The 27,179-nt window shown below is 38.8% G+C and overlaps 1 protein-coding gene across 3 annotated transcripts in view; it reads left to right on the top strand.

The window, feature by feature from the left end:
* The window catches only part of kiaa0586 (KIAA0586 ortholog), a 120,873-nt gene that overhangs the window by 61,337 nt on the left and 32,357 nt on the right, over positions 1-27,179 (top strand). For all 3 annotated transcript variants that reach the window (XM_084393089.1, XM_084393088.1, XM_084393090.1), the window contains 13 exons: positions 417-585; positions 774-947; positions 9,044-9,240; positions 9,466-9,567; positions 13,708-13,794; positions 16,482-16,660; positions 19,480-19,589; positions 21,998-22,182; positions 22,979-23,123; positions 23,266-23,464; positions 25,347-25,624; positions 25,976-26,052; positions 26,496-26,621. In XM_084393089.1, coding sequence (XP_084249215.1) covers positions 417-585; positions 774-947; positions 9,044-9,240; positions 9,466-9,567; positions 13,708-13,794; positions 16,482-16,660; positions 19,480-19,589; positions 21,998-22,182; positions 22,979-23,123; positions 23,266-23,464; positions 25,347-25,624; positions 25,976-26,052; positions 26,496-26,621 — 2,028 coding nt within the window. The remainder of the gene's footprint in view (positions 1-416; positions 586-773; positions 948-9,043; positions 9,241-9,465; positions 9,568-13,707; positions 13,795-16,481; positions 16,661-19,479; positions 19,590-21,997; positions 22,183-22,978; positions 23,124-23,265; positions 23,465-25,346; positions 25,625-25,975; positions 26,053-26,495; positions 26,622-27,179) is intronic.

Raw genomic sequence — 27,179 nt, 5'->3', positions numbered from 1 at the left:
GCAGCACATCTTTTGTCAACTGATATTAATAATAAATGTTTCTTCAGCAGCAAATCAACATATTAGAATGATTTCTGAAGGATCACGTGACACTGAAGACTGGAGTAATGATGCTGAAAATTCAGCTTTACACTATTTCACAATATTATGTTGTTGTTGGTTTTATAAAAATTCAGTATCGTAGTAATTTACCATAACTGTATGGATAGGTTAATATTATTTGCCATGTTTACTATCAATATGATTAGTATAGTTTATTATGTTTACTATAGGTATGAGTGTATAGTTTTATAATGTGCCGTTTACCATACATACAGTATGAGTGCATCATAAAACCTATTTTATAGGCACACACCTATTTTAAATCTTGATACACAGTTTGTTAATTGAGTGTTGTTTTTTTTCTCCATTCTCAGTCGGTTGTGCTTAAATCTCAGGATGATCAAGAGTATCTGGCCAGACTGTATGGAAAAGCTCTTTATGATGGTCATCGACGCACACTCAAAAAAAGCCCTTACCTTCGATTCAACTCCCCCACACCGAAATCCAAACCTCAGCGACCTAAAGTAGTAGAGACCGTCAAAGGTGAGTTTCAGCCCTTCAATTAGAAGTGATGATTGATGGTCTTTCTACGTTTCTTTTAGTAACTTGTGAAATAGTCTTTAAAACCAAAAAGACGATATATTTTTGCCATATTGCCCACCCCTAATTTTGCCTTTTCTGTCTTAACTCTTTATGGATTATTGTCCCTCTCTTTTCATTCACTCATATAGGGGTGAAGATGAAGTCATCTAAAACCCAAACTAGCCAGTTTGTAGATGGTGTTCCTGCCCTGCAGCCTTCAGTCTCTGAGCCCCATTTCCTGTTCAGCCCCAGTGATCCTGCCCAGCAGCAGCAGCCTGGTTCTCCAGTGCGAGGTTACCTCATTCCCATGGCTATACCTTTAGGTAAGCCACCATTACCACAACTAACAGGGATTGTACGGTCATGAAAAACCTGAAAAAGTCATGGAAATTTTAAAGGCATTTCCAGGCCATTACAATAAACACAAAGTTTTGGAAAAGTCATGGAAATTCGTGTCACAAATATCTGTGTAACGTTCGGGCAATCCTTCACGTCACGTGACGTTATATTTTGTGTGTGGGGTAAAGTCTGGCACAGTTGCAGTTTTTGCTTATCTTGTATTTTAAACCACGTAGCTTGTCATTAAGATTTAGTTTAGATATGTTGTGGCAGATTTAAGCATGGATTTTTATTCTAATGTTACATGTATACATGGACGTTTCATGGAACACTAGGTGATGAATATTTGCCTCAAAAGTCTTTGAAAAATCATGTGAATTTATTCGTAAAAATCTGTAAAAACCCTTTTTACCTTTACTTGTTCATTTGAATTCAGCTAAATCTGTCTTGGCAAACTTTACTCCAACCCAATTCGGTCTTGATGTCCATTATGACAACTTGGATAACTGCAGATTTGTTTTTGTCGGGATTATAATTTAATTTGCAAGTGATTTGCGGCATATTTTGCATCAGAAAACTATGTTTTAAAACATAAATACATAAAGAATCAATGACGCAGTTTATGCTGTTCTGTGTCCTTTAAACCTCTGACCATTCTGAAACAAAGATGCGACAGCCTCCACATGCTGCAGTCATAAAGCGTCTCTCCTCCGGCTGGCTCTGAGCACACGGCAGCATTAAAGAATGGACTTAATTAGACGACATTTCAGCGGTGTGGGTTTAGCTCTTAATTACGACTGCCTCTCCACTCGTTAAAAAGCCTTCCTATGCCGCTCTCGTTTAATCACTTCACTGTCAGGGACATTAATGCCTTTCTATTACGCTCTCATTTTCCCGCTTCCAATCACTGCAAGCGCCGTCTCAGGTCCGACCTTGTGCGGTTGGAGGTAATTCTGTTTGTTAGCCCAAACAGCCATATGTATGAAAACACCGTCGTGCTTTACGAGGGGACTTTTTAGGGCAGTAATTGCAAATAGCCAATTGAAAACATTTTGAAAGCGTTCGTATTATGAGTTGATTAGTTTTTTTTTTTAATCCCCTACCTCCTTCCTTTTGAGGATTATGACCTCCTGGCGCCGAAACGTTCCATTAGTTTGGTAACAGCTGAATTGCCATCGTTATTTTCTGCAATAGACTGAAGAGGTAATTAAAGGTATTGCATGAAAAGAATGGCACTGACGAAGCACCTTTGCACTGCTAAAGCTGTTTACAGTATTTCAATGTTTCCCGAATTGTGGCCCAGGGTATTGAGAATGAAATGAACTAGTGGAAAATGGCCTAGTAATGTTTGAAACAGCATTTTGTGGGCTGTTGCCAGTATGCTAGACTGACCTCTGATCGGAGCTACGCTGAAGTGAACAAAAGATTATCTAATCACATCTGCAATGCAGTGGCCCTAATCGCCTAACTCTCTTCATAGTCATATTGAAGTTCCTTTCACTGTGAAATTAATTATTGAAATTTCTTTGTGAGGAAAAACTCCAGCAAAATGCGAAAGTTGCTAAAACAACGCTAAAATGAAACCATTAAACATTAAACACTTGCTCACTAGCAAGACTTACTTAGTTACTGCTTCCCCAGCCGGTAAATATAATGCATGATGACCTACTTAGACCTATATCAAACCAGCATTAATTAGCATAATCCAGCCATGAAATCCATGCTGGTCAAATCTTTTTAATTTCATTTAATTTAATACTTTTTTTTTACTTATTATTATTATTTATTTTTTAATTACACCATTTTCATCGGTCCCACCACAAAGCATATTTGCATAATTAATTTTAATCATTAACATAATTTGTTTTTACTTTTTTTGCATTTTCAAAGCATCTTTTAGTAAGATTACTATCTTCTTATTGAGACATATATAAGGACACATTTTGAAGGGGAGCTATTATGCAAAATTTTGAACATAAATGTGAGCCAGCAGTGTGTGTACACAACCCTATAATGGTACAAATCCACCCACTCCTCTTTTTTTAATTCCCATAAATCATAAGCAGTGTCTCAGAACAAGCTGTTTGCAGATTGTAACTTTTGTGACGTCACATATGCTTAGGCCCCGCCCACAACTGCAGACGGACTCTGTCCTATTAGCATAGACCCCGCCCTGAGTGAGCTTTACACAGTCCGCCATGTTTATCTCCTCGCCAGAGCATTTAACAGCAGCATTCAAGTAAGAAATGTATTCTTATTGAAGCTAGTTATTCAATCAAGGCCAGTGAGTGATTTTCTGTTTTTCTTTTGTTGTTTGATTTATATTATTAGCATATATAGCAGTAGGTGCTGTATATTACGCCGCTCTCTCTTTAATACACAGATCTAATATACACATGTGATTTGCTGTTTACATTCGCAGACAGAACTGACTGTGTTTATGTGAGCTTTGTGTGTTTTTGACATAACCTTGTGTGTGTTTGACAGTTTAAGTGCAGTAAGACGTGAAAGAGAAGTCCATGAGACGCTTCATCTGACAGCCAGCTTCTGTGCTTTGGATGTGTGCGCTCAGAAAACCATATATCAGAAGTTTAGACTGTGAAACGTGACACGTGCGCGTGACCACAATAGAGATAATAATCAAAACCATATGTTTTAGTTTTTGGCAGCATATCAGTGGAACGAGCTGTACAGGCTCCACCCTCTTCTGGAAAGTGGGGTGGGGAGCAGCAGCTCATTTGCATCTAAAGATACATGCACGAAAATGGCATATTTTTCCTTTGACTCAAAAATTTTGAGCTGAATGTAATTTGAGCTTAAACTTCACAGACACATTCTGGGGACACCTGAGACTTATATTACATCTTGTAAAAAAAAAGGGCATAATGTCCATGTATGACAAGCCAGATTAAATTGAAGGCTTTTATACCAAAAGGTATAGGTAAAAGGTTAAAGGTTTTAAAGGTAAAAAAATAAATAAAAATGTATATATTTTTAATTAAACATAGTTTTCTTCCAAGTCTTTCTCACATTTTTGATAAAACTTCATCTATTCCAACCATCTAGATAATATTACCTTAACATATTTACATCAGCAAAATTCAACAGAATAAGCTAAAAAAGAAGACTGTTCAGAACATGAAAGAATACCAAATATTTTTGTTTGCAAATACTGTTAAAGGGTTAGTTCACCCAAAAATGAAAATTCTGTCAGTAAGTACTCACCCTCATGTTGTTCCATCCCCTTACAACATTCGTTCATCTTCGGAACACAAATTAAGATATTTTTGATGAAATCTGAGAGCTGTCTCACTCCTTCATAGGCTGCTAGGTAATTTCATCCATCAGCCCACCCTTATTGTTGAGCCTTGCTGGCTGGTCTAAGCTGATCTTCTCAGCAGGGATGTTGTTGTTTTTTTAAATCTATTTAAAGCTGCAATCCGTAACTTTTGGCTCTTTAGCGGTTAATAAACAGAACTGCATGCGTCTTGCTGAAGAACATTGTAGCCGGAGCTACTTCTCTCTGTTTATGTCTATGACGAGTCATGCAGGTACTGGCCTCCTCCGCAGTGGTACGACTCTAACCAGTCTAAAATAGTCCCAGTATAAACACTTATTATAGGTGTAGCATAGTGATTCAGGATAAGACAAAAACACAGTTTGGAAAATGACTTATTGATTATTATCTAAATTTTGGACAAAAAAAAAAGTTACAGACAGTAGCTTTAAAGTGCTAAGTTAGACACTTGTTATATTTCAGAGCGACACCATCTCATTCCCCAAATCACACCTATCAGACCTGTCTAACTTTCATCTTACGAATGTGAATCATTTCCTAATAACTTCTTTAAACCCCCACATCGACCAAAAGCATCTTTTACCAATCGAGGCTATTCCCAAGGCGTCTTAATCATCCACCACTGTCATCCCTGTGGCTGTCCTATTTCCCTTCATACCGAATGTGTGAAAGAAACCCAAGCGGAAAGTTCCAGACTCCCATTAAAAACTTCCCAGACACTTCTGCAGTTGTGTGCGTTGTATCTGTGAAGGAGAGGGTCCAGACTGGCCCAGCCTGGATTGGATTGACTCGCCAAGGCTCAGACTGGGTCTCTGGAGGGCTGTAGATTAGAGCTGGCCTAATTTCCCCTTCTTCCGTGACTCTCCCGGGATGACAGTGGGGATTGCAGAGTGCCCCATGGGAATGGTGAGAGAGCCTTTCATCTGCTCCAGATGATCGGTGCGGCTCATCCATAGATGGCCCCCGAGTCACTCTTACACACGTACGACAGCAGGCAAGCTCTCCGCAAATCTGCTTAGCAAGTTCTGCACTGCAGAGAGTAGAAAGTGGCAGTCGAATCAACACAGCAGCGATCAAGGGAAGTGTTAGTTCATACCGTTTATAGCAGCATTACTATTTTCAGTCAAACTCAAGAGCTTTAATGATACTTTTTATTTCTTTATATAATAACAGGGTTGTGCAAGATTTGGAATCAAATAATATCTTTCTATCTATCTATCTCTGTCTATATATCTATCTGTTGATCTATCTATATGTATGTCTGTCTGTCTGTGTATCCATCCATCCATCCATCCATCTATCCATAGTTCTGCTGCTCTCTCTCTGTATGTTACACCTGTTAACCTTAAAAGGCAAAATGTTCAGTTCTTTAATTTGAATTGCAATCAAGTTTGCTGCCTCATTTTCAGATTCATCCCTAGCCATTCTCAATTCAGTTCTTAATGGTGCACAACTCCATATAAGCCATCTTTTCTGTTCTTCCCTAAATGTATTATTGACAAAGAAAGAATCGTTGTGAAGACTTGTAATTCACACACAGTGATTGCTGCTTTTGCATGCCAGAGATGCTTCGAGCAGCCCATGCTCACCGTGTATTGCCGTCTCTGAGGTGAATTCTTATGAAGGTAATATGATGCCATAAAGAATCGCATGTGCAGGGTAAGATTTGTGAAAGTGTACATAAGATTGCAAGGAAGAGAAGATTTGTAAAGGTGTAAAAAAAAAATTGCAGCATTTTACTGTTATTCGTAAGTGTAATGCATGTATTGTGAAACTGCAGCTTCATGCTTACGCAAAATAAATGTGATCTGTATTCTTCTGACTTCCATTTTTCCGCGCTTACACTTTTGGCACGTTTTTTTTTTTCGCACAAATACGGCCAAAAGCACTGCAAGCCTGTGAACAGCAATTTGCAAGCGAAAAAAACTGATTGATTGCATAAAATCATAAAAAATAACCTGTTGCAAATGTCTAAATGACTTCTTGTATACACTTTTTTAAAATATATTAATAATATTAGTAATTTTTGTGGTTCTTGAAACAGGTCAGTTTAATTCTCCATTCTCAAATATTTTGATAGAAATTTCACAAATATTTTAAGTGTATTATAAATAAATAATTGGTTAGTCAAATACTAAATTATTTTAGTGGGGAAAAAAAACTTAAATATAACTGTACATTTTAGATAAAATTAACTGTTGGATTTTTAGTCAATTATTTTGGTACTCAAACAATCAAGTAAATGATATTCAGATATTTTATTAAGTTAATACATTTAATTATTACTGTGATATTTACTAAGCCACTGAATTATTTTTTAGAGTGAAGATGGCTGTATAGCCCTACTGTATATATAAACATATCTAGATGCTGTGTATTCCCTGGGTTTTTATTCAGACATAATAGGTTGCATTTGATTTTGTATTTGGATATGGATATTTATTCAGACATTATTAAAGACTATCAAAGTTAAGTTTATGTTGATTTGAAGAATCAGTTTTTCATTAGCTGCAGTCAAATCTGGACACAGAGAAAGCATTTTGTTATTCATACTAGCTACAAATAGCTTGATCAGCTAATTAAGCAATCACGATTTATTTATTTATTTAACATGTTGGCTTTGTGTGCATTAAAAGTACCATTTCGGCAACGAGAACGATGCAGAGCCAAACTGGACTGGCGTGTTTATTGAACCAATCAGATAAGAGTAAAACGATAGTCAGCGAGAGGCTCATTTGATTGGCTGCATGATGAAGGTGGACCCGCCCACCTCTTCGCGCTTACAAACCTCAGTGAGTGAGAGAATCGTGCCAAATCTGTAAGCGCAGCTAAAAGAAAGACACAACAGTACAAATCGGGTTATTTCGGGAACTTTTTTGCCCCATGTACACAAGAAGTAATTTAGACATTTGCAACAGTTTATTTCTTTACACCAAGGTTGATTTTACGCGATCAATCTGTTTTGCAGTTCCTGCCTCTTTTTCGCTTGCAAATTGCTGTTCACAGGCTTGCAGTGCTTTTGCCCGTATTTGTGCGGAAAAAAAACGTACCAAAAGTGTAAGTGTGGAAAAATGGAAGTCAGAAGAATACAGATCACGTTTATTTTGCATTACTCTTACAAATAACAGTAAAATGCTGCACATATTTCTTTCTTACACTTGAAAGGCGATTTACACCTTTACAAAGCTTGCAAACTTATGTACACTTTCACAAATCTTACCCTGCACATGCGATTCTTTATGGCATCATATTACCTTCATAGATTCTTCTACTTTATTGATTGTAGATGAAATTGCTCTGGTGGTAGCCCCAGTGGTGAAGACGTGACTTCATTTGTTGCTTTGAAATTGCATGTGGTTGCAGAAGCAGAACGTGTGCGCACATATTTATGTGCATTTATTTTGTTTTAATCATCTCATCATCTCTCTCTCCATCTTCTTTCTCAAGTCTCCTGCTGCAGTGTCCTCGGGTCCAGTAAAGTCAGTGATTTACATACTCTTGAATGTATTCCCAAGCATTTTGCGGGCTGTGAATTCTGTCCCTTCATTTAGGTCTTTGTTTCCTTGCATGCCTTGCGGCTTCCCTGGTTTGTGAATAGCCCGTAATAGCATCTCTTACTGTCCATCATTGAGCTAATCTATCCGATCTGGTTTCGCATTTCAGAGTTTTTACTCTCTTGAGGTTCTGGAGTACAAACGCCTCCTTTCAAGCCTTCCTTCGGCGGAGCCCACATGTTTGCTATCAGAAGTATTTGTGCATTCCAGATGAGTCAGTGCTTCTTGCTCCTGAGCCACTGTTTGGATGCCCTTCAGCCAAATTATGGAAATCGTAAAGCTTATGTTTCCCCTGCTTTGCATGGAAGGCTGGGAAAAACAGATTGCGGCGCTCGCAGCAGATTTATGCTAATGTCGGCCTCCTCGTTTGCCGTTAATGCGCAGAGACCAGACTTGCGTCTCTATGTAATGGGGCATGTGCGTCCGTAACCTGCTTTCCTGCGAACAGGAATGACACAAACCTGCGCTAGCGCACTCTGGCTGAACCTGTTTGTCTCACGGTCCCATTGCAGAACAGATGCCAATCATGTTGCCAGATCGGCCTCCTGCTCAGCCAGATGTGTGTGAATGTGTTTTGGGCTGACACGGCACTTTAAAGTACCGTGGACGTCCTTTACAGTCGCTCTGCGGTGTGTTGAGAGATAAAGTAATGTGTAGTTGTGTGTGTGTGTGGGCTCCATCTGCAGGAGTGCCTCTGTCTTTAATATCCCTCTCGCGTGAGGATAGGGGTCGTGTTGTGCCCTTGCCTGTAAACAGCGTGTTGATGTTATCTGCGCTGCATCAGGGCGATGGATGTGCAGACTTCAGAGGTTTGGCAGAAGCGCATTTAGGCTGCCGAAGTGTATTGCTAGTTCACTCACGCATCCTGTGGAAAAGAGGGGGATGGAGACTTTGCGTTCACTGTCGCCTTTTGTTGTCCTGGTAATGTTTCACTCTGCAGACATTATTCATGTATCTCTAATGCCTGAGAAACGGACTTTTCCCCCTTTTTTTTTTTTGTATGTATGTATGTATGTATGTAAATAAGCAGTCTTTTAGTAATATTTTATCCAAAGCAACTTGCGTGCACTAAACTGTAATGTACAAGAGCGCTTCAAGCTACGCAAAATCAATTTCACATGTCATTACTTTCTGAAATGCAATTCATAATGCAAAGTGTTGTTATAGAACATATAACCTTTGGGTTACAATCCCAGATCATTAAGCACAACACCTTGTATCTCTTTAGGTAAGCCCAGAGTGGACGGCCAGGCCCCAATGCCTTCACGGGTCATCATTAGCGATAAACCAGCAACCGTAACAACGTCCTTCCCTCCCATTACCGTTTCTGAACCCAAGACTGCTCCTGCTATTCGGAAACCCAACACCATCTTACTGGAGGTCCAGTCAGAACCGAAGAAACGGACCCCACAGCTTAAAATACAGGTAACACCAGGTTCACAGATACAAACATAGCTGTATGATTATCTTCTGCTGATTTTGTCACTTCGCACAATATTTCACTATATTCGGGGGCATAAAAATCTGACTTTACAAGCTTTGCAAGCTTTGCATCCCGCATCAGACAATATCACTTCCCTACTGCAGATTGAAGTGGCTTTTATTCCACATACTGTTTTCATTCAAATGCATTTGTGTTTTGTTTTTTAGGTTCAGCCTGGTGTGAACATTGAGAGTTGTCTATGCAGCAGTCCAGCTTCTTCTACGCCGTCAATTCCAGCCGAAACCATCCTTCCTCCACCTTCAATTCACGTAAAACCTCCCAAATCACCAACAACACTAAGTAGACCCTTATTATTTGAAAATGAAATGGTTTGGTTGGCTTTATCAGCACTGCTCCAAATTTAATTTCAATTTTGTACCAGAGAAATAGCTAAGAGTTTTGCGGGCTTTCAAATTGATGATACACCCAGGACGTCCTCTAACATGTACATTTGCTCTTGTGTGTGTGTGTGTATTCATACACCAGCTGTCTTGGCTCCGTTCTGAGAATGGATGGATATTATGCCATTAAATGTTGGCTGTGCTCCAGCATGCTGTAGTGCTTATAAGGGCCAGGTTTGCATTTCTCATCGCACTGCCATTGATTTTTGCCAAGCCGTGCATGCATGCGCCTTCATGCTCTCAGAACCTGCCCAAGCGGATGAAGATGGATGAGGTGTGTGCGTTTGCGTGTGCGTATTGAGCTGAATGTATAATGTTTCAGGGGGACATTGCCGCCAGCGTTTTCTGTTCTTACTCCTCCAATCCCGACCTCAGCCATTCACATCTGGTTGCTAGGCAACAGATGCAGCTCCGCTGCTCTTCTGTCGGAGCAACACGTCTAGGAGGACAAAGCCTCTCTGTGGTCTGCCTGCCGCTGTTAGCATCAGAGGAATCATTACAGCTCTATAGAAATAACCCTAGAAACACGTCTTGCACTAGAATCCGTCGAGTTAATTCGGGGATGCATTTCCTCTTTTGACTTCGAGTTCAGGTCGAGTTCACAATCAGTCACATTCTCACTAAATTTAAGGAAGGAGGACTTTAAAGCTTTCGACTATTCAGAATATTGTGAAGATTTAAAGTGTCCTGCGTGCTCTAATATAGTTCAATCTTTGCTAAATACTTGATTTATTTTTCAAATAGAATAAATACATTTTTAAATATTTTTTATTAAAATAACATTTTATATAAGTAAACAAATAATATACATTTTAAAATACATTTTAAAATAAATAATATTTTTTACTGTAGACTATTTAGAATATTCTAAAGATTTAAAGTGTTCTGATTACTATAGTTCACTCTTTTCTAAATATATAAAAAGAAATATATATATATAAACCTATTATTTTAAAATAAATGCTATTGAGGTAGAATAGTGCAGCTAGGTGTTCGTGTGCGTGGCCTTTACTGCACAATACACACACATTTATTAAAATATAATTATATATAACTATATAACCTGTTTTAAGAATTGTTTATTATTGTGTGCAAATTATTATTATTATTATTATTATTATTATTTCTGATTTATTGAACAACAGTGTATTTTGTCATGTTGATGTTGCATGTTTTTGTACAAGCAATAGACATGTCTCTGTGTGTGCGCGTGTGCGTGTGCGTGTGTGTGTGTGTGCGTGTGCGTGTGTGTGTGTGTGTGTGTGTGTGTGTAAACGGGTGTGTCGTCCTCTCAGATCGTGTGTCTGATGCAGCTCGGCAGAGGTGTTCTGGTCTGTCAGCTCAGCAAGGCTGCGTTCAGCACTCTGTCTGTGCCCAGTTAATGCCCTTGACTCATCAGACTGGCAGACCCCAGCCTCCACCCACCCACACACACACACACACACACCCACCCACCCACCCACAAAGACACGGGCAAGGACATACACTCACACACGCTCTCACAAAACATGCTTTGAATCGTACACTTCACTCCCACCAGGCCTGAGGCCTGTCAAACAGAGGGAATGAAATATGACTAAGTCTCACAGTGCCTGTGCTTAAAACACATGATATCTCCGTCCTCTGAGACTTGACATTTGGAGTACATTGCAGTCACCACTGGCTCATACTGTTACAAAGCCCACTTTTGTTCTTTGAGAAAATATTGTGATAGATTGATTTTTGTAGATCTTGAACAAAAAGGGATAGTTTACCTAAAAGTAAAAGTTCTGTCACCATTTACTTTTTTACATGGGACACACAATGTGAATAAGGATGGGGAATTTCAAGGACTCAAAAAGCATAACATTATCATAAAAGTGGATTCAAGCACAATATTTCAAGTCCTCTGAAATCATTTGATAGGTTTTTTGTGATGAACAAACAGGCAAAAAATGTATTCTTTCTATACAATGAGTGAACTATGAACCATTGCAACCGGATCGTGGAGTCATCATTAGTCCGAATCCACCTGATTCACAAATGAATCTTGTGAACTGAATCCTCTTGTTCTGAATCCTTCCTTTTATGTTCAACTGAAGAAAGAAAGTCTCACGGGTTTGGAACAACATGAGAGCGAGAAATTATGACAGAAAACTATACAAAGGAACTATTCCTCTAATTTGCAGTTCAGCTGCAAAATTACCAGTTGCTCTTTTCATTTCCTGCTATTTTCAGTGCAAGTGTGATTGTGCACATGTGTGTGAGCAGAATAGTAAGTAATATTGTGTTTCTGTAGCTCACTGCAGCACGCTTGCTGCAGTCTCGTCTGTTTCCGCAGCTCCGATGGAGTCACTCCAGACACACACGCACGCACACACACAATATAAGTAAGGGGTAACGTCAAAAAAAAAACTATGTTTATCTCTTAATAAACTAGGATAGAGTCATGTAAATGAAATATTGATTTTATGTGAAATGATTTTATGTGAGCAGAATAGAGATAGGAGAGGACATAAAACTAGCACAGCAACAGGAAGATTTTTTTTAGATGTTTTTAAAATAAGTCTCTTATGCTCACCAAAGCTGCATTTATTTGATCAAAAATACAATAAAAACAGTGATATTGTGAGATATTACTTTTTATTCTGACCCCATACTTTTCAACAATAGTGTAAGACTGCAATTAATTATAAGTATAGCGAACAGTATTGTATAAATATTTGCCGGCAGAATGCTGTGACTGACTAATAAGAAGCTTGTATTCCAGAGAGCTGTATAATAATTGGATGTAAAATCTATTTCTTCATGTACCATCCAGGGTGAAACACCTACAACTATTGTATAAATGATAAAAAATTGTGACAAAAGAGCTGTAAAATCTATTTTTGTGCTTTAGGAGGAGCAATGCGTATAATAACACTATCTGTCTCACATACTCAGCACACCCGTACCTCTCATTCACATGAGCAGACCAACTCTCTCCGTTACCATGGAGACGAGGCTTAGCTGCATGAGGCAGAGACCTGGAAAACTGATGCGTGTTTCTCTCTCTCTCACACACACACTCACACACATCTCTTAAACAGTTACAGTTGATGTCCTTGCGCTGAATGATTCATTGAATCTTTGTAGGTATACGATGTAAAGACACTCTTGAATCTGTCTTGTAAGATTGGCTTATGAGACAGCGTTTTATTTTATTAGGTATGTGTGTGTGATCAGCATTTGAGGAGCTGTGCCAGGATATGGTTTTTTTTTTTTTTTTTTTTTGACAATTAAGAGACTATACTTAAACATTTTCTCACCCTCATGTTCTTCCAAACCTGTATGACTTTCTTTCTTCAGTGGATCACAAAAGGAGATGTTTTGAAGAATGTTCACGCTCCTCTTTTCTATACAAGTGAACACGCACAATGATCATGGGCTGTCGAGTTTCAAAAAGGACATCATAACAGCACCATAATAGTAATCCATACGACTTGTGCACTATATTTTGAGTCTTAAAATAGCTTTATGTAATGCACAGATTGTCATTGGTCAAAACGTCTCATGGAATGACATGAGGGTGAGTAAATGATGACAGAATTCTTGTTTTTGAGGGAACTGTTCCTTTAAAGTTAAACGGAAGTAGCGATACATATTTTCTTCTGTATCGTGACTTACATCCGAGTGAAACATATGTTGACGTTGCTCTAAAAAATGGAGGCAGATCAACGCGAGCTTGCAGCTTTAAGCATACTTCACCAGAGAAGTCTTTCGTTTCATTAGTTGAACATTGTGAGGTCTTTTTTTTAATGAAACATATGCATGGATGAATCTATAACATGCTTTCAAAAAATAGATTGGATGAATTTTAAATCCACCATACCCTATGGTCAAGGATCATCTTTTATTTCAGCCTGTCATCATTATCCTTATTAACTCACACACTTAAAACTTTCTAATCTCCTCAGTTGTTGATGAATTTAGTAATTTCCAGACACGGTATTGCTTCCTGACCTCTGTCTCCGTATCATTGCCTCCCAGGCCGCCGAGGAACCGAATGCTGGAGAAGATCAGGAGGAAAATATCTTTCCCGGAACCAATTTCTTGGCCGTAGCCGACATCAGCCAGGTACATTCAATTAAAAGCACATTTCAACCCACACACTCACTCCAGCTCGTAACGTAAAGGTCATTTCACAGCCTGGTGTCCACCCTGAGGGTAACAGCCCCTATCCACTGTTTCCTACTTCCAACTCACATTTGCATTTTGACCCAACTACAAATGCCCATTCTCCACGTCTCCTCCTACTCAGATATATTGGCCATCAATGGCTCAGTGCTCCAATAATGAGATTTTCAGAGCCAAAGGGTGAAGGAGAATATCGTTTTCTTTAATTAACGAAGACCAGAGAATGGATGAAAGTTTAAAATATCATTCATGGGCTTGAGAAAAAATCTAATTACAATGTGCGCTGCTAAATTGGCCTTTCAGTGAATTGATATTGAAGGGGTGTGGTGCGTATTGCCGATATTTCTCTTTTTTTTTCTTTTTTTTTTCGTTCAGGAATTCAGGCTTGCTCAAGCATGCACACATAGACATAAGCCCCTTATATTTACTGCTAACAAGCAGTGCAGGGCGCCCGGCGTATGGGGCATCAGGCCGATTCTCTCGCTCGGTCTTACAAGGGCAAGGCGTCAGTTAGCACCAAAATAGCATAGCAGTCATTAGACGGGAGTTGGAAGCAGGCAAATCTGTGTTTTTCTCACAGGCTTTTGTGGAAGTTGCTGGGAAAAAGAGTGTTTATAATGAGAATAAAGAATCATGGAGGGGGATGCGTTTCAAATCACATGAGCTGTTCCACAGTGACCCCTTTTGGTCTGAGAGGGAACATCTTCCACAGATGAAGCTCAGTTGGCACCGATCTCTGGTTAACAGGTTTTGCGGTGGAAGGAAATTGTTTTGTGTCGATATGCTGAAGGTAATAATTGTTTGCAGATGTTAGAATAACGATTTGTGTGGTTGCATTTTGAAAGGTTTGTATCAGAGATGCTTTGAAAATATTGCATTTTGTTACAGTCCTGGTTGTCAAACTCAATGTCAGCATATAATGTGCATTTTTGCTTTATCTTCATTCACTACTTAAGTCCTCTGCAAACTGGAGGCTCTGTGTCAGTGGTTTTCAACTTTTTGACTCTCAGGCTCCAAACTAAGACAATATTCAAAGGCTCCCCCATATAGACAAGTATTTTTGCTGCTTCTGCCTTATTTTTTATTTACCAATTACATTTTAATAATTACGTTTCAATAACTGCTTTTATAAAGCAATGAATTCAAATGAATTTTCCAGTCATTCATTTGTGATTACGAGTTTTTTCTTTTAAATAGTTAGTCACAATTAGCAATGTCTAACTTAAAAAAAATATATTTTAAGAACCGAACTAGACCAAATGTATACTTTTTAGGATCTTATTAATTTATTTTCCAGGCCTAGAAATCTCATTTCTAAATTTCCCCTCATATATCCGTGTTTTCCAAGACCATGGGAACTCTGGTCCTTAAATAAAATTTGGCAGTTGTTTAGATAATTCATTAAATGTTGATTAATGTTATGTCATTTTACATGTAGATTTTTAGCTGTTTCAGCTTATTTTAAAGTTTGGTTGAGAACCCCTACTCTATATGATTGTACAGGTATAAGGCAAGCATCACTTAGCACAAGCATTACTAGTACTCATACTTAAAGTTAGTGATTTGAACAACCCCCTAGCACTAAGTATTGAATCTTATCTTGGACCATTTGTGCCAATCATGCGGTTAGTACTTTTAAATCACTAAAGTGAGTTATATCTGGTAGACAATAAAACCGGTGAAAAAAAATCCCACAGACTTGCATTGAAGGAGAGACCTGAGTCATATCTAGAGACCAAACAACTTGCAACGTGCCAGAAGACCCTAGCAACCTATCTGAGAGATTTTCAAGTCCTACTGACTCTTTTTATTTTGACTCTCTAATTGTTCGAATGGCAATTAAGATTGCAGTTACGAGTCCAGGAATATAAACATTTTCCAAAGATTGAGAGCAATAAAAATTCAAGCACGTTGTGCAGCGTTTGCGTGTATTTAAGTGTTTTTTTTCGAGGTCTGGCATGTATTCGGTCCACTTGTAGTTTTCCCAACAACCAAATAAAGGCCACAGCTACTTAAGTCCAGACCCCGGTGAACAAGCTCTCTCTCTTGGACTGCAGGCATGAATCACTGCCAGCTCCTAAAATGTCATTCCTCCAAGTCTCCAGTGCCTCAGCTTTGGCTCGGCCAGTTCTGATGGAGCCATAAACTTCAAACGGGCCCAGCGCCCGACTGGCAGAATGCATTTCTCTCTCTTTTTCCTCTGGCGGCCGGCCACTGGAAATGAGCTAATCGCTCCTTACACAGACCTCCCTGAGTCCGAGCCAAAGGAATCTGAACATTATCCAAACCAATGACCGAAATGTTGAAAGCTGGCTCGCGGATCCAGCGATGGAATTATACAAGACAAACGTCCCCCTTTCACTCCAACCTCCCCTTCTGTTAAGACTGTAATGACCACTGTGAAATTGTGCTAATGCTAACATATGTTAGTCATTACCGCACGGTTCACGGTGTGCGCTTTTATTTGCTGTCATTTGTGTTGAAAGGTAAATGTCAGATCCAGTGAGCCGTCAGGGATATTTTTGCAGTAATGGATTGTCAAGTTCTCTTCAGAAAGCCTTATGTTGGCAGATATATATCATAAAACTGCTAAGACTTCATTTTCATGAACGCTGTGTTAAATTCAGGAAACACACTGTGGACTTCCAGACTCTCCTATAGAGCTCAACGGGCTTCCGTCTCCTCCAGCTGCTCTGTATCACGGCCCAGCGTTTCCTCCACAGCCTTCCCAGTCAACCCCTCTCACCGAGCCCATCCTGAGCACCATCCAGCAGAGAGAGACCCTGGAGAACAGGCTGGTGGATTGGTGAGGCCCTACTATCTGTACACATTTCATCTGCTGCACAGTTATAAGCATTAAATGAAAATATTATTGATCAATTATTTTTTATTATTATCACATTAAGCATAGAACGCATAGAAACCTGAATAAAAAGTATTGTAGATTTTTTTTTTTTCTGCAAAAATATTAAGCAGCACAACTGTTTTCAGCATTGATAATAATAAGAAATGTTTCTTGAGCAGCAGATCAGTATATTAGAATGAATTCTGAAGGATCATGTGACAGGATCATATTCAATTGTAATATTGCGCAATTTTGCAGTTCGGTACAACAAGAAAAAGCATCAAATCTCCAATGCTAGGTTTCTTTCATTGATTTTGAACAGACTGTAGTGCAAATTACAGTTTGTTCCAATTAGCGGCATTTAGTCCAGAAATTACAGAATGCACTCTTGCATAGGTCATATTTTTTTGGTAGGGATGATAAAAACAAAATGTATTTAGTCACAATCAGCTACAAAACTGAAAAGCATCTCTTGTGTTATAAAAGGAGAAAAAGTGCCATCTACATCTGAGCCTTACTTCACTTTTCCAAGAGGAGACAGAGAGTGAAGCGGCACAAATCCACGATATGCACAAACAACTTAAAATACACTGCTCAAAAAAATTAAAGGAACACTTTGAAAACACATCAGATCTCAATGGGGAAAAATATCATGCTGGATATCTATACTACTATAGACTGGGTAATGTGTTATGAACGAAAGGATGCCACATCGTTTGATGGAAATGAAAATGATCAACCTACAGAGGATTGAATTCAAAGACACCCCGGAAATCTGAGTGAAAAAATGATGCAGCAGGCTTGTCAATTTTGCTGAAATTTCATTGCAGCAACTCAAAATGGTACTCAGTAGTTTGTATGGCCACCACGTGCTTGTATGCATGCCTGACAACGTCGGGGCATGCTCCTAATGAGACGACGGATGGTGTCCTGGGTTATTTCCTCCCAGATCTGGACCAGCGCATCACTGAGCTCCTGGACAGTCTGAGGTGCAACCAGGTGATGTCAGATGGACCGAAACACAATGTCCCAGAGGTGTTCTATTGGATGTAGGTCAGGTGAGCGTGGTGGCCCTTCAATGGTATCATTCCTTCATCCTCCAGGAACTGCCTGCATGCTCTCGCCACATGAGGCCGGGCATTGTTGTGCACCAGGAGGAACCCAGGACCCACTGCACCAGCATAGGGTCTGACAATGGATCCAAGGATTTCATCCCGATACCTAATGGCAGTCAGGGTGCCATTGTCTAGCCTGCAGAGGTCTATGCGTCCCTCCATGGATATGCCTCCCCAGACCATCACTGACCCACCACCAAACCGGTCATGCTGAACGATGTTACAGGCAGCATAACATTCTCCACGGCTTCTCCAGACCCTTTCCTGTCTGTCACGTGCTCAGGGTGAACCTGCTCTCATTTGTGAAAACCACAGGGCACCAGTGGCGGACCTGCCAATTCTGGTGTTCAATGGGAAATGCCAATCGAGCTCCCTGGTGCTGGGCAGTGAGCACAGGGCCCACTAGAGGACGTCGGGCCCTCAGGCCACCCTCATGAAGTCTGTTTCTGATTGTTTGGTCAGAGACATTCACACCAGTGGCCTGCTGGAGGTCATTTTGTAGGGCTCTGGCAGTGCTCATCATGTTCCTCCTCGCACAAAGGAGCAGATACCGGTCCTGCTGATGGGTTAAGGACCTTCTACGGCCCTGTCCTGCTCTCCTAGAGTAGCTGTCTGTCTTCCTGGAATCTCCTCCATGCTCTTGAGACTGTGCTGGGAGACACAGCAAACCTTCTGGCAATGGCACGTATTGATGAGCCATCCTGAAGGAGCTGGACTGCCTGCGCAACCTCTGTAGGGTCCAGGTATCGCCTCATGCTACCAGTAGTGACACTGACCCTAGCCAAATGCAAAACTGGTGAAAAACAGTCCGAAAAGATGAGTAGGGAAAAAATGTCAGTGGCCTCCACCTGTAAAACCATTCCTGTTTTGGGGGTTGTCTCACTGTTGCCCATCTAGTGCACCTGCTGTTAATTTCATTAACACTAAAGCAGGTGAAACTGATTACCAACCCCCTCTGTTACTTAACTGACCAGATCAATATCCCAGGAGTTTAACTGACTTGATGCTATTCTCTGATTAAAAAGTGTTCCCTTTATTTTTTTGAGCAGTGTACTATGTAATTTATGGCCATATTGATTAGTAAGACATCATTCGAAACTGTAAAGGTTTCTATTTTTATTTGTGTAACTAAACTAATTAATTACTCTGACTTTTGCCTCAATAAACTCCTAATTACTGCTTATTAATATTTGGTATTGGGTAGGATTCAGGGATGTAGAATATGGTCATGCAGAATAAGGCATTAATATGTGCCTCATAACTACTAATAAACAGCCAATTTCCTAGTAACATACATGCTACTAAGCAACTAGTTAATAGTGAAAATTGGACCCTAAAGTGTTACCAAAACAAAACCTTGTGCTTTTATAAAATAAAGAAAAGCACGTCACAAAAATGAATCGAAACTCAGCGAGCTACTAGCAAGCTCTTGCGTGCCATCTGAACAGTTTTTTGGGGTTGGTGCATAGGTCGTCTCTTCTTCTTCTTCTTCTGCTCTTTTTCCACGTGCACCCCCTTCTGGATTGGAGTGTGGATCGCCTGTGACTGACTGTATTCGTCGTCTGACTGCATGCACCGAACACTGACGTCTGTATTGTGACCGTTCGGGACGAATACATGTACCGTTACATATCTACATGCACTGTTTTGTCATTTCTGTCATAGGGTGGAGCAACAGCTCATGGCGAGAATGATCACTGGAATGTTCCCTCAGCCCGCCCAGACTGATCCAGCCAGCCAATCAGAGCCGGAGAATAGTGTGACATCAGACATAGGTGACTATATGTAATGTTTTATTGCACCTTTAGATCTCACAATGATAATCTCTTAAAGGGATACTCCACTTTAAAATGAAAATTCTGTCATCATATACTCACCCTCATGTTGTTTCAAACCTGTATGAATTTCTTTCTTCTGCTGAACAGAAAGGAAGATATTTAGAAGAATGTCAGTAACCAGACAGTTTCTGGTCTCATTGACTTCCATAGTAGGAAAAGAATATACTATGGAAGTCAATGAGACCAGAAACTGTCTGGTTACTGACATTCTTCTAAATATCTTCCTTTCTGTTCAGCAGAAGAAAGAAATTCATAAAGGATTGAAACAACATGAGGGTGAGTATATGATGACAGAATTTTCATTTTAAAGTGGAGTATCCCTTTAATTATGTTTAATTTTGTACACTTTGGTGGATAGGGGCTTCTTTACCATCTATAAAATAAGTAATGTGAGTTAAACACATTTGAAAGCTCGCAGTTTACAAGCTTTAAAAGTTTATCGGTCTGCGTTTCAACCGTCATACATCTTCACCAGTGTGTCTGGTCAATGTTAAAAATCAACAACACAATCAATAACGTATGACACAAACCAGCAAGAATGATCCAGCTGCACCAGGTTCCAGTCTACAAGCTCATAATTTTGATTCATAGCGTCTACCAATGCGAGCAGTGCATTTGTCAAGCGTGTCAGCGCGCAGCAAGATTGTATTTCCTCATTAAAGCACGATTGCTTGTGCTCAGCCCCTCTACTCCTCCTCCGCTCCATCCTTCCGTCTCCGTTGCGTCACTTCTGCTCAGTTGGCGCGGAGGTCCTGCCTCATTAATTCTCGCTTTCGTTTAATAGAAAGATCAATGATGTATCAAATTTGCAGAGGAGGCTCGCGGCAAACTGTTGTCAGCATATTCGCAGACTGACTGGACTCTTCCTCCTGTAGAGGAACTGTATTTGTGTTTGAACGCAGTCTTTCCCAAGACAAAAGGAAACGAGAGCCCTGCCAAGAATGTCAGTTCTGTATATTAGTTTTTTAATAGCACTGGTCCAAAATGCTTACGGGTGCAAGAATTCAGAATAGGCTGGGTGAGAGGTAAAGCGGGTCTCAAATTGGATATTAGAAATTACTTTGCTGGCAAACTCAAATTTGAAGTGCTTCAAACTTCAGAATATTGTGGAAATGCCAGTATTGTGCATGGGTTATTATTATTTGGATGCAGATTAAGAGTTTTAGCTTTTTTAATTGATGTGAAATTGTAATATTAGCAATGCTCTTGTTAAAATTGAAGATAGGTCTCTGGCATAGTTGTTTCAAATCCAGGTTTCAATCCGGGACTGTGTTTGTCCTGATCCCATTACCCAAAACACATTGCAATGGAGACCCCTCTATTGTCTTTGTCAGTAAAAACATGGCAAAAAGCTTAACCAGCATTTAGAGCTAGAAAATTGTGTGTTAGAATATCTATTAGTCCACCACTAGCCCAAGTAATAAAGATACATTTTAATAACTAAATTATATAATAATTATATTATATTCATTAATATTGCTTTCACATTTTATGGTGAATTTTGAGTAAACATTGTCTAAAATAAGCTTTTGTTAAATTTCAGCTGTTGACCTTTTACCTACGCTCCACTCTTATTGGTTAATGTTGCTTAATCAGACAAGCATTCCTTAGGAATAAACACCTGATTTTTGTGGAATATATGCATACTTTTCTTAAGTGGGCTGGAATGAGTTGTAATTACTGAAAAGTATTTTATCTGATGGTTTTTTTATTTATTTTTTATTTGATAAAGTATACAACATCATGATTTAAGACTATGTATCAGAATCTATGCAAATGTTTTTCACGTCATGCAAAACAGTTATTTTAGTATTATTTTTACTATTATAGTATTTATTCATAATTTGAATTAGCTTTGATTTTTATATTTTCATTTTTTCCATTTTCATTTTAGTTTAGTTTTAATAATTATGTGATTTTTATTTTTATTTTATTTTTTTTACATTTTTGGGTTTTTAAAATGTCTATTTAGCTTTAATAAATTTTTGTATTTAAACAACTGTTATTTATTTTTTATTTAACAATAACACACTTATGTGAAAATGATTAGACAGCATCAGTTGCTGTTAGTATTGGTCAGTTAGTTTTAGTAATTTTGTAACATAAATTTAATTATGTGCTTTTGTCATTTTTAATAGTTTTAGTTTTTTATTATTATTTATTTAGCTTTATTTTTCAACCATTTCTCCTTCACAATAACAACACTGAAATGAAGGCAACAGCTGCTAATGTTTTTAAATATCAGCATTGAAAAATTGTTTTAGTTGACAAGTTCTATGCATGTTGAACACCCATGTGCCATATCCACCTGGTAATCTTCCTCTCTCTGTGTGTTTGTGTGGCAGTGGAGGCCGCAGGCGGTGGTGGTCTTCAGTTGTTTGTGGACACAGGCGTACCAGTGGACTCTGAGCTCATAAGACAGTGTGTAAATGAAGTGCTGGCTGAAACCATTGCTGTAATGCTGGGACAGAGAGAGACACAGACACAGAGAACACCTACTGCCCCTGTCCAAACACAGGGTACTCAGGAGGTACTGGAGTCTAAAACACTCTCATTTGTATGGAAGCTTGTTTCCACCACAGAATAAATTGATTTAAAAAAAGAGTAATTGCATTTTTATCTCACAATTGTGAGAATTTCTGACTTTATAACTTGCAATTGCGAGTTTATATCTCACAATTGCAAGAAATAAAGTCAGCATTGCAAGTTATAAATTCACAATAGCGAGAAATAAAGTCAGAATTGTGAGATATAAACTCACAAATGCGGAAAAAAAAGTCAGAATTGTGAGATATAAACTTGCAATTGTGAGAAATAAGGTCAGAATTGTGAGATATAAACTCGCAATTGTGAGATATAAATTTAGAATTGCAAGTTTATATCTTGCAATTCTGACTCGCAAGACAAAATTGTGAGATATGAACTAGAATGAACCAAAATTCTTTTTCTCAGAATTGCGAGTTTATATCTCACGATTCGGACTTTATAACTCGCTATTGCAAGTTAATATCTCACAATTGTGAGAAAAAGTCTGAATTGCAAGTTTATATCTCAGAATTTTTTGTTATTTCTTAGAATTTCCAGTTTATATCCCGCAAATTTATCTGACCTAATTTCTCGCAATTGTCAGTTATAAAGTGAGAATCGCAGATATAAACTTCCAATAACGAGAAAAAAAAGTCCAAATTATGAGGTAAAAAGTCGTAATTACTTTTTTTATTCCGTGGTGGAAACAAGCTTCCATATATTTGTCCATTATGATGATAATACCTTAAATACTTGGTAATGATGTAAAAAGATGTGGTGATATTGTGCTAATATTGCAGGATGTTACTACTGTACCAACACCGGCACCCACTCCTGAGCCTAGCTTGAAAGAGCCGCCATCTCCTGTCAGAACTCCTGATCTCTCCGAACATCTTTCTACAGCTCTGTCTCCCAAGAAAAACCATCAGGAATCTGCTACACCAGGTCTGACAATGATTTCTATGAACATAATGAATCACTCGCCTTATACATGCTGCCAACAGACACAGCAGTTATTTGTAAAGGTGTTAAGCACAGTTGTTCACACACATCAGTCAGCTCTACAATCATTCTGCCTTTGTTTCAGTACTAGAAATAATTCCTGTGGGCACACCGAATACCACACCAATCCCGTCTCCCACCAGGGTGGACACACCCTCTCCTCCTCCAGCCAATCAGAGCCCAGAGTCAGCCACCCTGCAGCATCACCCATGGGGAGGAACAGAGCTCCCCCTGGAGGAGGAAGAACTGCATAGCGAGAGGCAGGAACAACAGCCAGAATCTGCGTACGTCTAATTACCACATTTTCATTCTTTCATCTGTTGGTCTTACATTAAATCAGGGTTTCTCAAACTCAGTCCTGGAGGGCCACTGTCCTGCACAGTTTAGCTCCAACCCTGATCAAACACACCTGAGCAAGCTAATCAATGTCTTCAGGATCACTAGAAACTCACAGCTAGGTGTGTTTGATCAGGGTTGGAGCTAAACTGTGCAGGACAGTGGCCCTCCAGGACCGAGTTTGAGAAACCCTGCATTAAATAGTAAAGCAAAGCAAATAAACGCACACTAATATTATTTGTGCAGAAAAGCAAGGGACAGAATCAAAAGCTAGTATGTTTCATGCATGGAGTCTTGTTTGAGTTGTCAATAGTGAAACAGTTTACTTTTTTAATTTTGCACTAGAACTTGGGGGAGTATGTCTACCTCTAAATGTTGGCCTGGCAATGAATTTTGTGATCCCATTATTAAGGATGTGGTATATAGGCCCACAGTGCCACCTGCTGTTCAAAACAGTAAATATATGACTAATTCTAGAAACATGGGACGAAACAACATCTCCAATTTGAAAAGAATGATCAGTATAAAACCCAAATATATCATTTCATTTTATTTTATCTTTATTTTATATAATTATTATATAACATCATCTCTCACACCTCCAAAACCTCCTGTCTTCAGTGCTTCATGTACAATAAAATATATACTGAACTTAAGAAAAATGCATGCATGTATATGTATGTGTGTATGTATATATATATATATTCATATATATATTGTATATTTTTATATTATTTCTTCACCTGCTAGGGGTTCAACAAGGTCACACAGACTCCAATTATTGTTTTTTGTTTTTAAATGTATTTATTTGCTTGCTTGTTTATTTATTTTTTAACTGTACTCATATTTTATGTCTAACAACTATGATGTGTTAACTGTCATCCAAATTCTAAATAAATAGTTTAGAATTTTTAGATAATTTCTCTTCTTTTAAGTCGGTATTAGTAGCTGTCAACACCTGAAAAACAAAATAGTATCTGCATTTAGTTCATGTCTAATATGTAAACTTTTGTCAATACCATTTTCTCTGGGATGCTGGTGACAATCCAATTGGTGGAGCAGAACATCAGTTTGAATCCTGTCATCTCAATTAACTCATTTAGATAGTAAATGCTTGATTTGTTCATATTTTTGGTAACATGCATTTTGGTAACAAAAAAATATTGTCAATTATTACTTAAAAATTTGGTTACACTAAGGTTCATTAGTTAACTATCTTAGTCAACATTAACTAAGAATGAACAATACTTCTACAGCATTTATTAATCTTAGTTAATATTAATTTCAACATTTACTAATACATTATTAAAATCAATGGTTGTATTTGTTAACATTAGTTAATGTACTGTGAACTAATATGAACAAACAATGAACAGCTGTATTTTAATTAAATAACATTAACAAAGATGATCTAATATATTAACAAATGTATTGCTCATTGTTAGTTCATGTTAGTTAATACATTAACTAATGAACCTTATTGTAAAGTGTCACCATATTTGTAAGTAATAATTGACAATATTTTTGTATCTTACTTGATTGACCCATATTGAGTCATAGCAAAGCAGTGTAATTTAGTGTTTCATGACACTAAATTGATGATTTAGTTGATGATTTAGTTGATTTAATTGATGACACATGATCTTGTATATCCTCTCTGACCTTTGGAATTAAAATCTCCTGCTGCTACTGCACCTTAAAGACTTCTGTATGTAAATCACAATTTCCTTTTTGTATTGTTTTTGTTACTAATGTTTAACTTCTATGTCAGTGTAGACAGTGTAGGAGTATGTGCCGCTCACTAACACCCTTCATCTCTCTGACACGCAGTGTGATGTCAGTAGCCCAAGATGACGATGCAGAAGAACCAGTCATCCCTTCATCTTCTCCTCTCCCCTCCAAACCAGCGACTCCCCCACCTCCTCTTCCTCCTGTAAGCCAGGAACCTCCTCCTGCCGCCACCCCTGACTCCTCTTCCTCTTCCTCCTCCTCCTCAGAGGAGAGCAGCTCTAGTTCCACTGCGACTGTCACTGAGACCGAGATGCCAGCCAGACACATCTCAGAGGGAGAGCTGCTGCTCACTCACGGCCAGATGGCTGCAGTCAAAGGTCCAACACACACTCACACAGCCAGACTGATACAAAACCTCACTGTCTACATAAGCAGATGCCTTCTGAGAACAAAATTGACATTTATGAATGACTGATTTGAAACACTCACAAACCCACAAACAGAGCCTGAATGTATTATTTCATTACACATATATGCACTACTGGTCAAAAGTTTGTAATAATTAGATATTACTGTTTTTATGATATTTTTGATCAAATAAATGCAGCCTTGATGAACATAAGAGACTTCTTTCTATATATATATATATATATATTCCATTATATTTAATTTACCCTGTAGTGTTCTGATGATCCCTAAATTTGTTTTTTTTGTTTTTTCCTCCCCAGTTCTGGAACAGGAAGGAGTCCTTCTGCCTAATTTGATGACCAGCCTGAACAGCTCACTGCATGGAGTCACAGACATGGTGAATGTTTGAATGCAATGAGTATTAGTAACAGACCCAGACACTTGTGTCTTACCTCACCATTTATTAAACCGAATGGAATGAAATAATAAGACTGACACGGCCAAACATGAGCTGACAATTTCAGCTTTGGGCTTGAGGTTTTAGCCAAAGGCTGGAGGTTCAGTCTCAGTGAGAACTGGGGAGACAGCCAGTAACAGTTTTTGCTGATTTAACAATCATCTGTCATGATTAGCATTGTGGAAAACACTAAATCGGATCAGAATTTCCAAGTCATTTTGGATGAAAGTGTTTTGGAAATGTGGGGAGGGGAAAAAAAACTCATACAGTGATAGAATTCATTACGTTGTGCAATAAAACTAATACCACACAGATTTTCCAGATGTGCATGGATCAAATGAAATGCACTGATTTTATACAAACCTTTTGTTTTTTTCTTTCAGGATTATGATCCGCCCAGTGAGGGTCAGGTGATTAGAGCTCCACGCCGCCTTGCTCATCATGATCCCGTCCTGTCTCTGTTGGCCAGGATGGAACGTGGCCCTGTTAACCAGTCACAGCAGCCAGAGGTATCACAGGACTCAGTAATGATGTTTGGTTCTAAGGGCCCACTGAAGTGTCTTGAAACGAGAACGCGCAGCATTGTTCAACGTGTTGTCGTAATTTCCACTGAAACGGGAAGACAGGGCGGGACATATTGAACAGCTCCTCCCCTTTTTTTAAATGTCCTATAGCGTTTCGTTTATATCACTGCTCTGCCAGAGCCATTGACCTCGGTTTTTGTCCTCCTAATCTCCTCTATATCACTTTAAAATCTTTAGCATTCTGTGCAGAATTCAAATGGAATCATTCCCTATCCACTATATAGTGCACTATGTGCCATTCACCATGTAGAATATAGTAATTGTGTGAACAAGTGACGGATTTTAGCCAGCTTCAGCATCTATTTATAGTGTAGGGGACAGGACGCTTTAGATTCTAGAGAGCATTTGACTGGAAGAAAATCGGATGAGAAGCTGAAGTGCAGAGTGATGTCATCAAAGTCATTGATCCATATTGGCGGAAGTGAGAGACTAAGTTTTGAATGCTTATTTCTTCTAAATGCTCGATTTTGTCAATGTTTTGGA

Source organism: Rutilus rutilus, assembly GCF_951802725.1.
Source record: "Rutilus rutilus genome assembly, chromosome: 21".
In the NCBI taxonomy this organism is placed as follows: domain Eukaryota; kingdom Metazoa; phylum Chordata; class Actinopteri; order Cypriniformes; family Leuciscidae; genus Rutilus; species Rutilus rutilus.
Note: the sequence above shows the minus strand (reverse complement) of the source record. Positions and strands in the feature narration are given on the sequence as shown.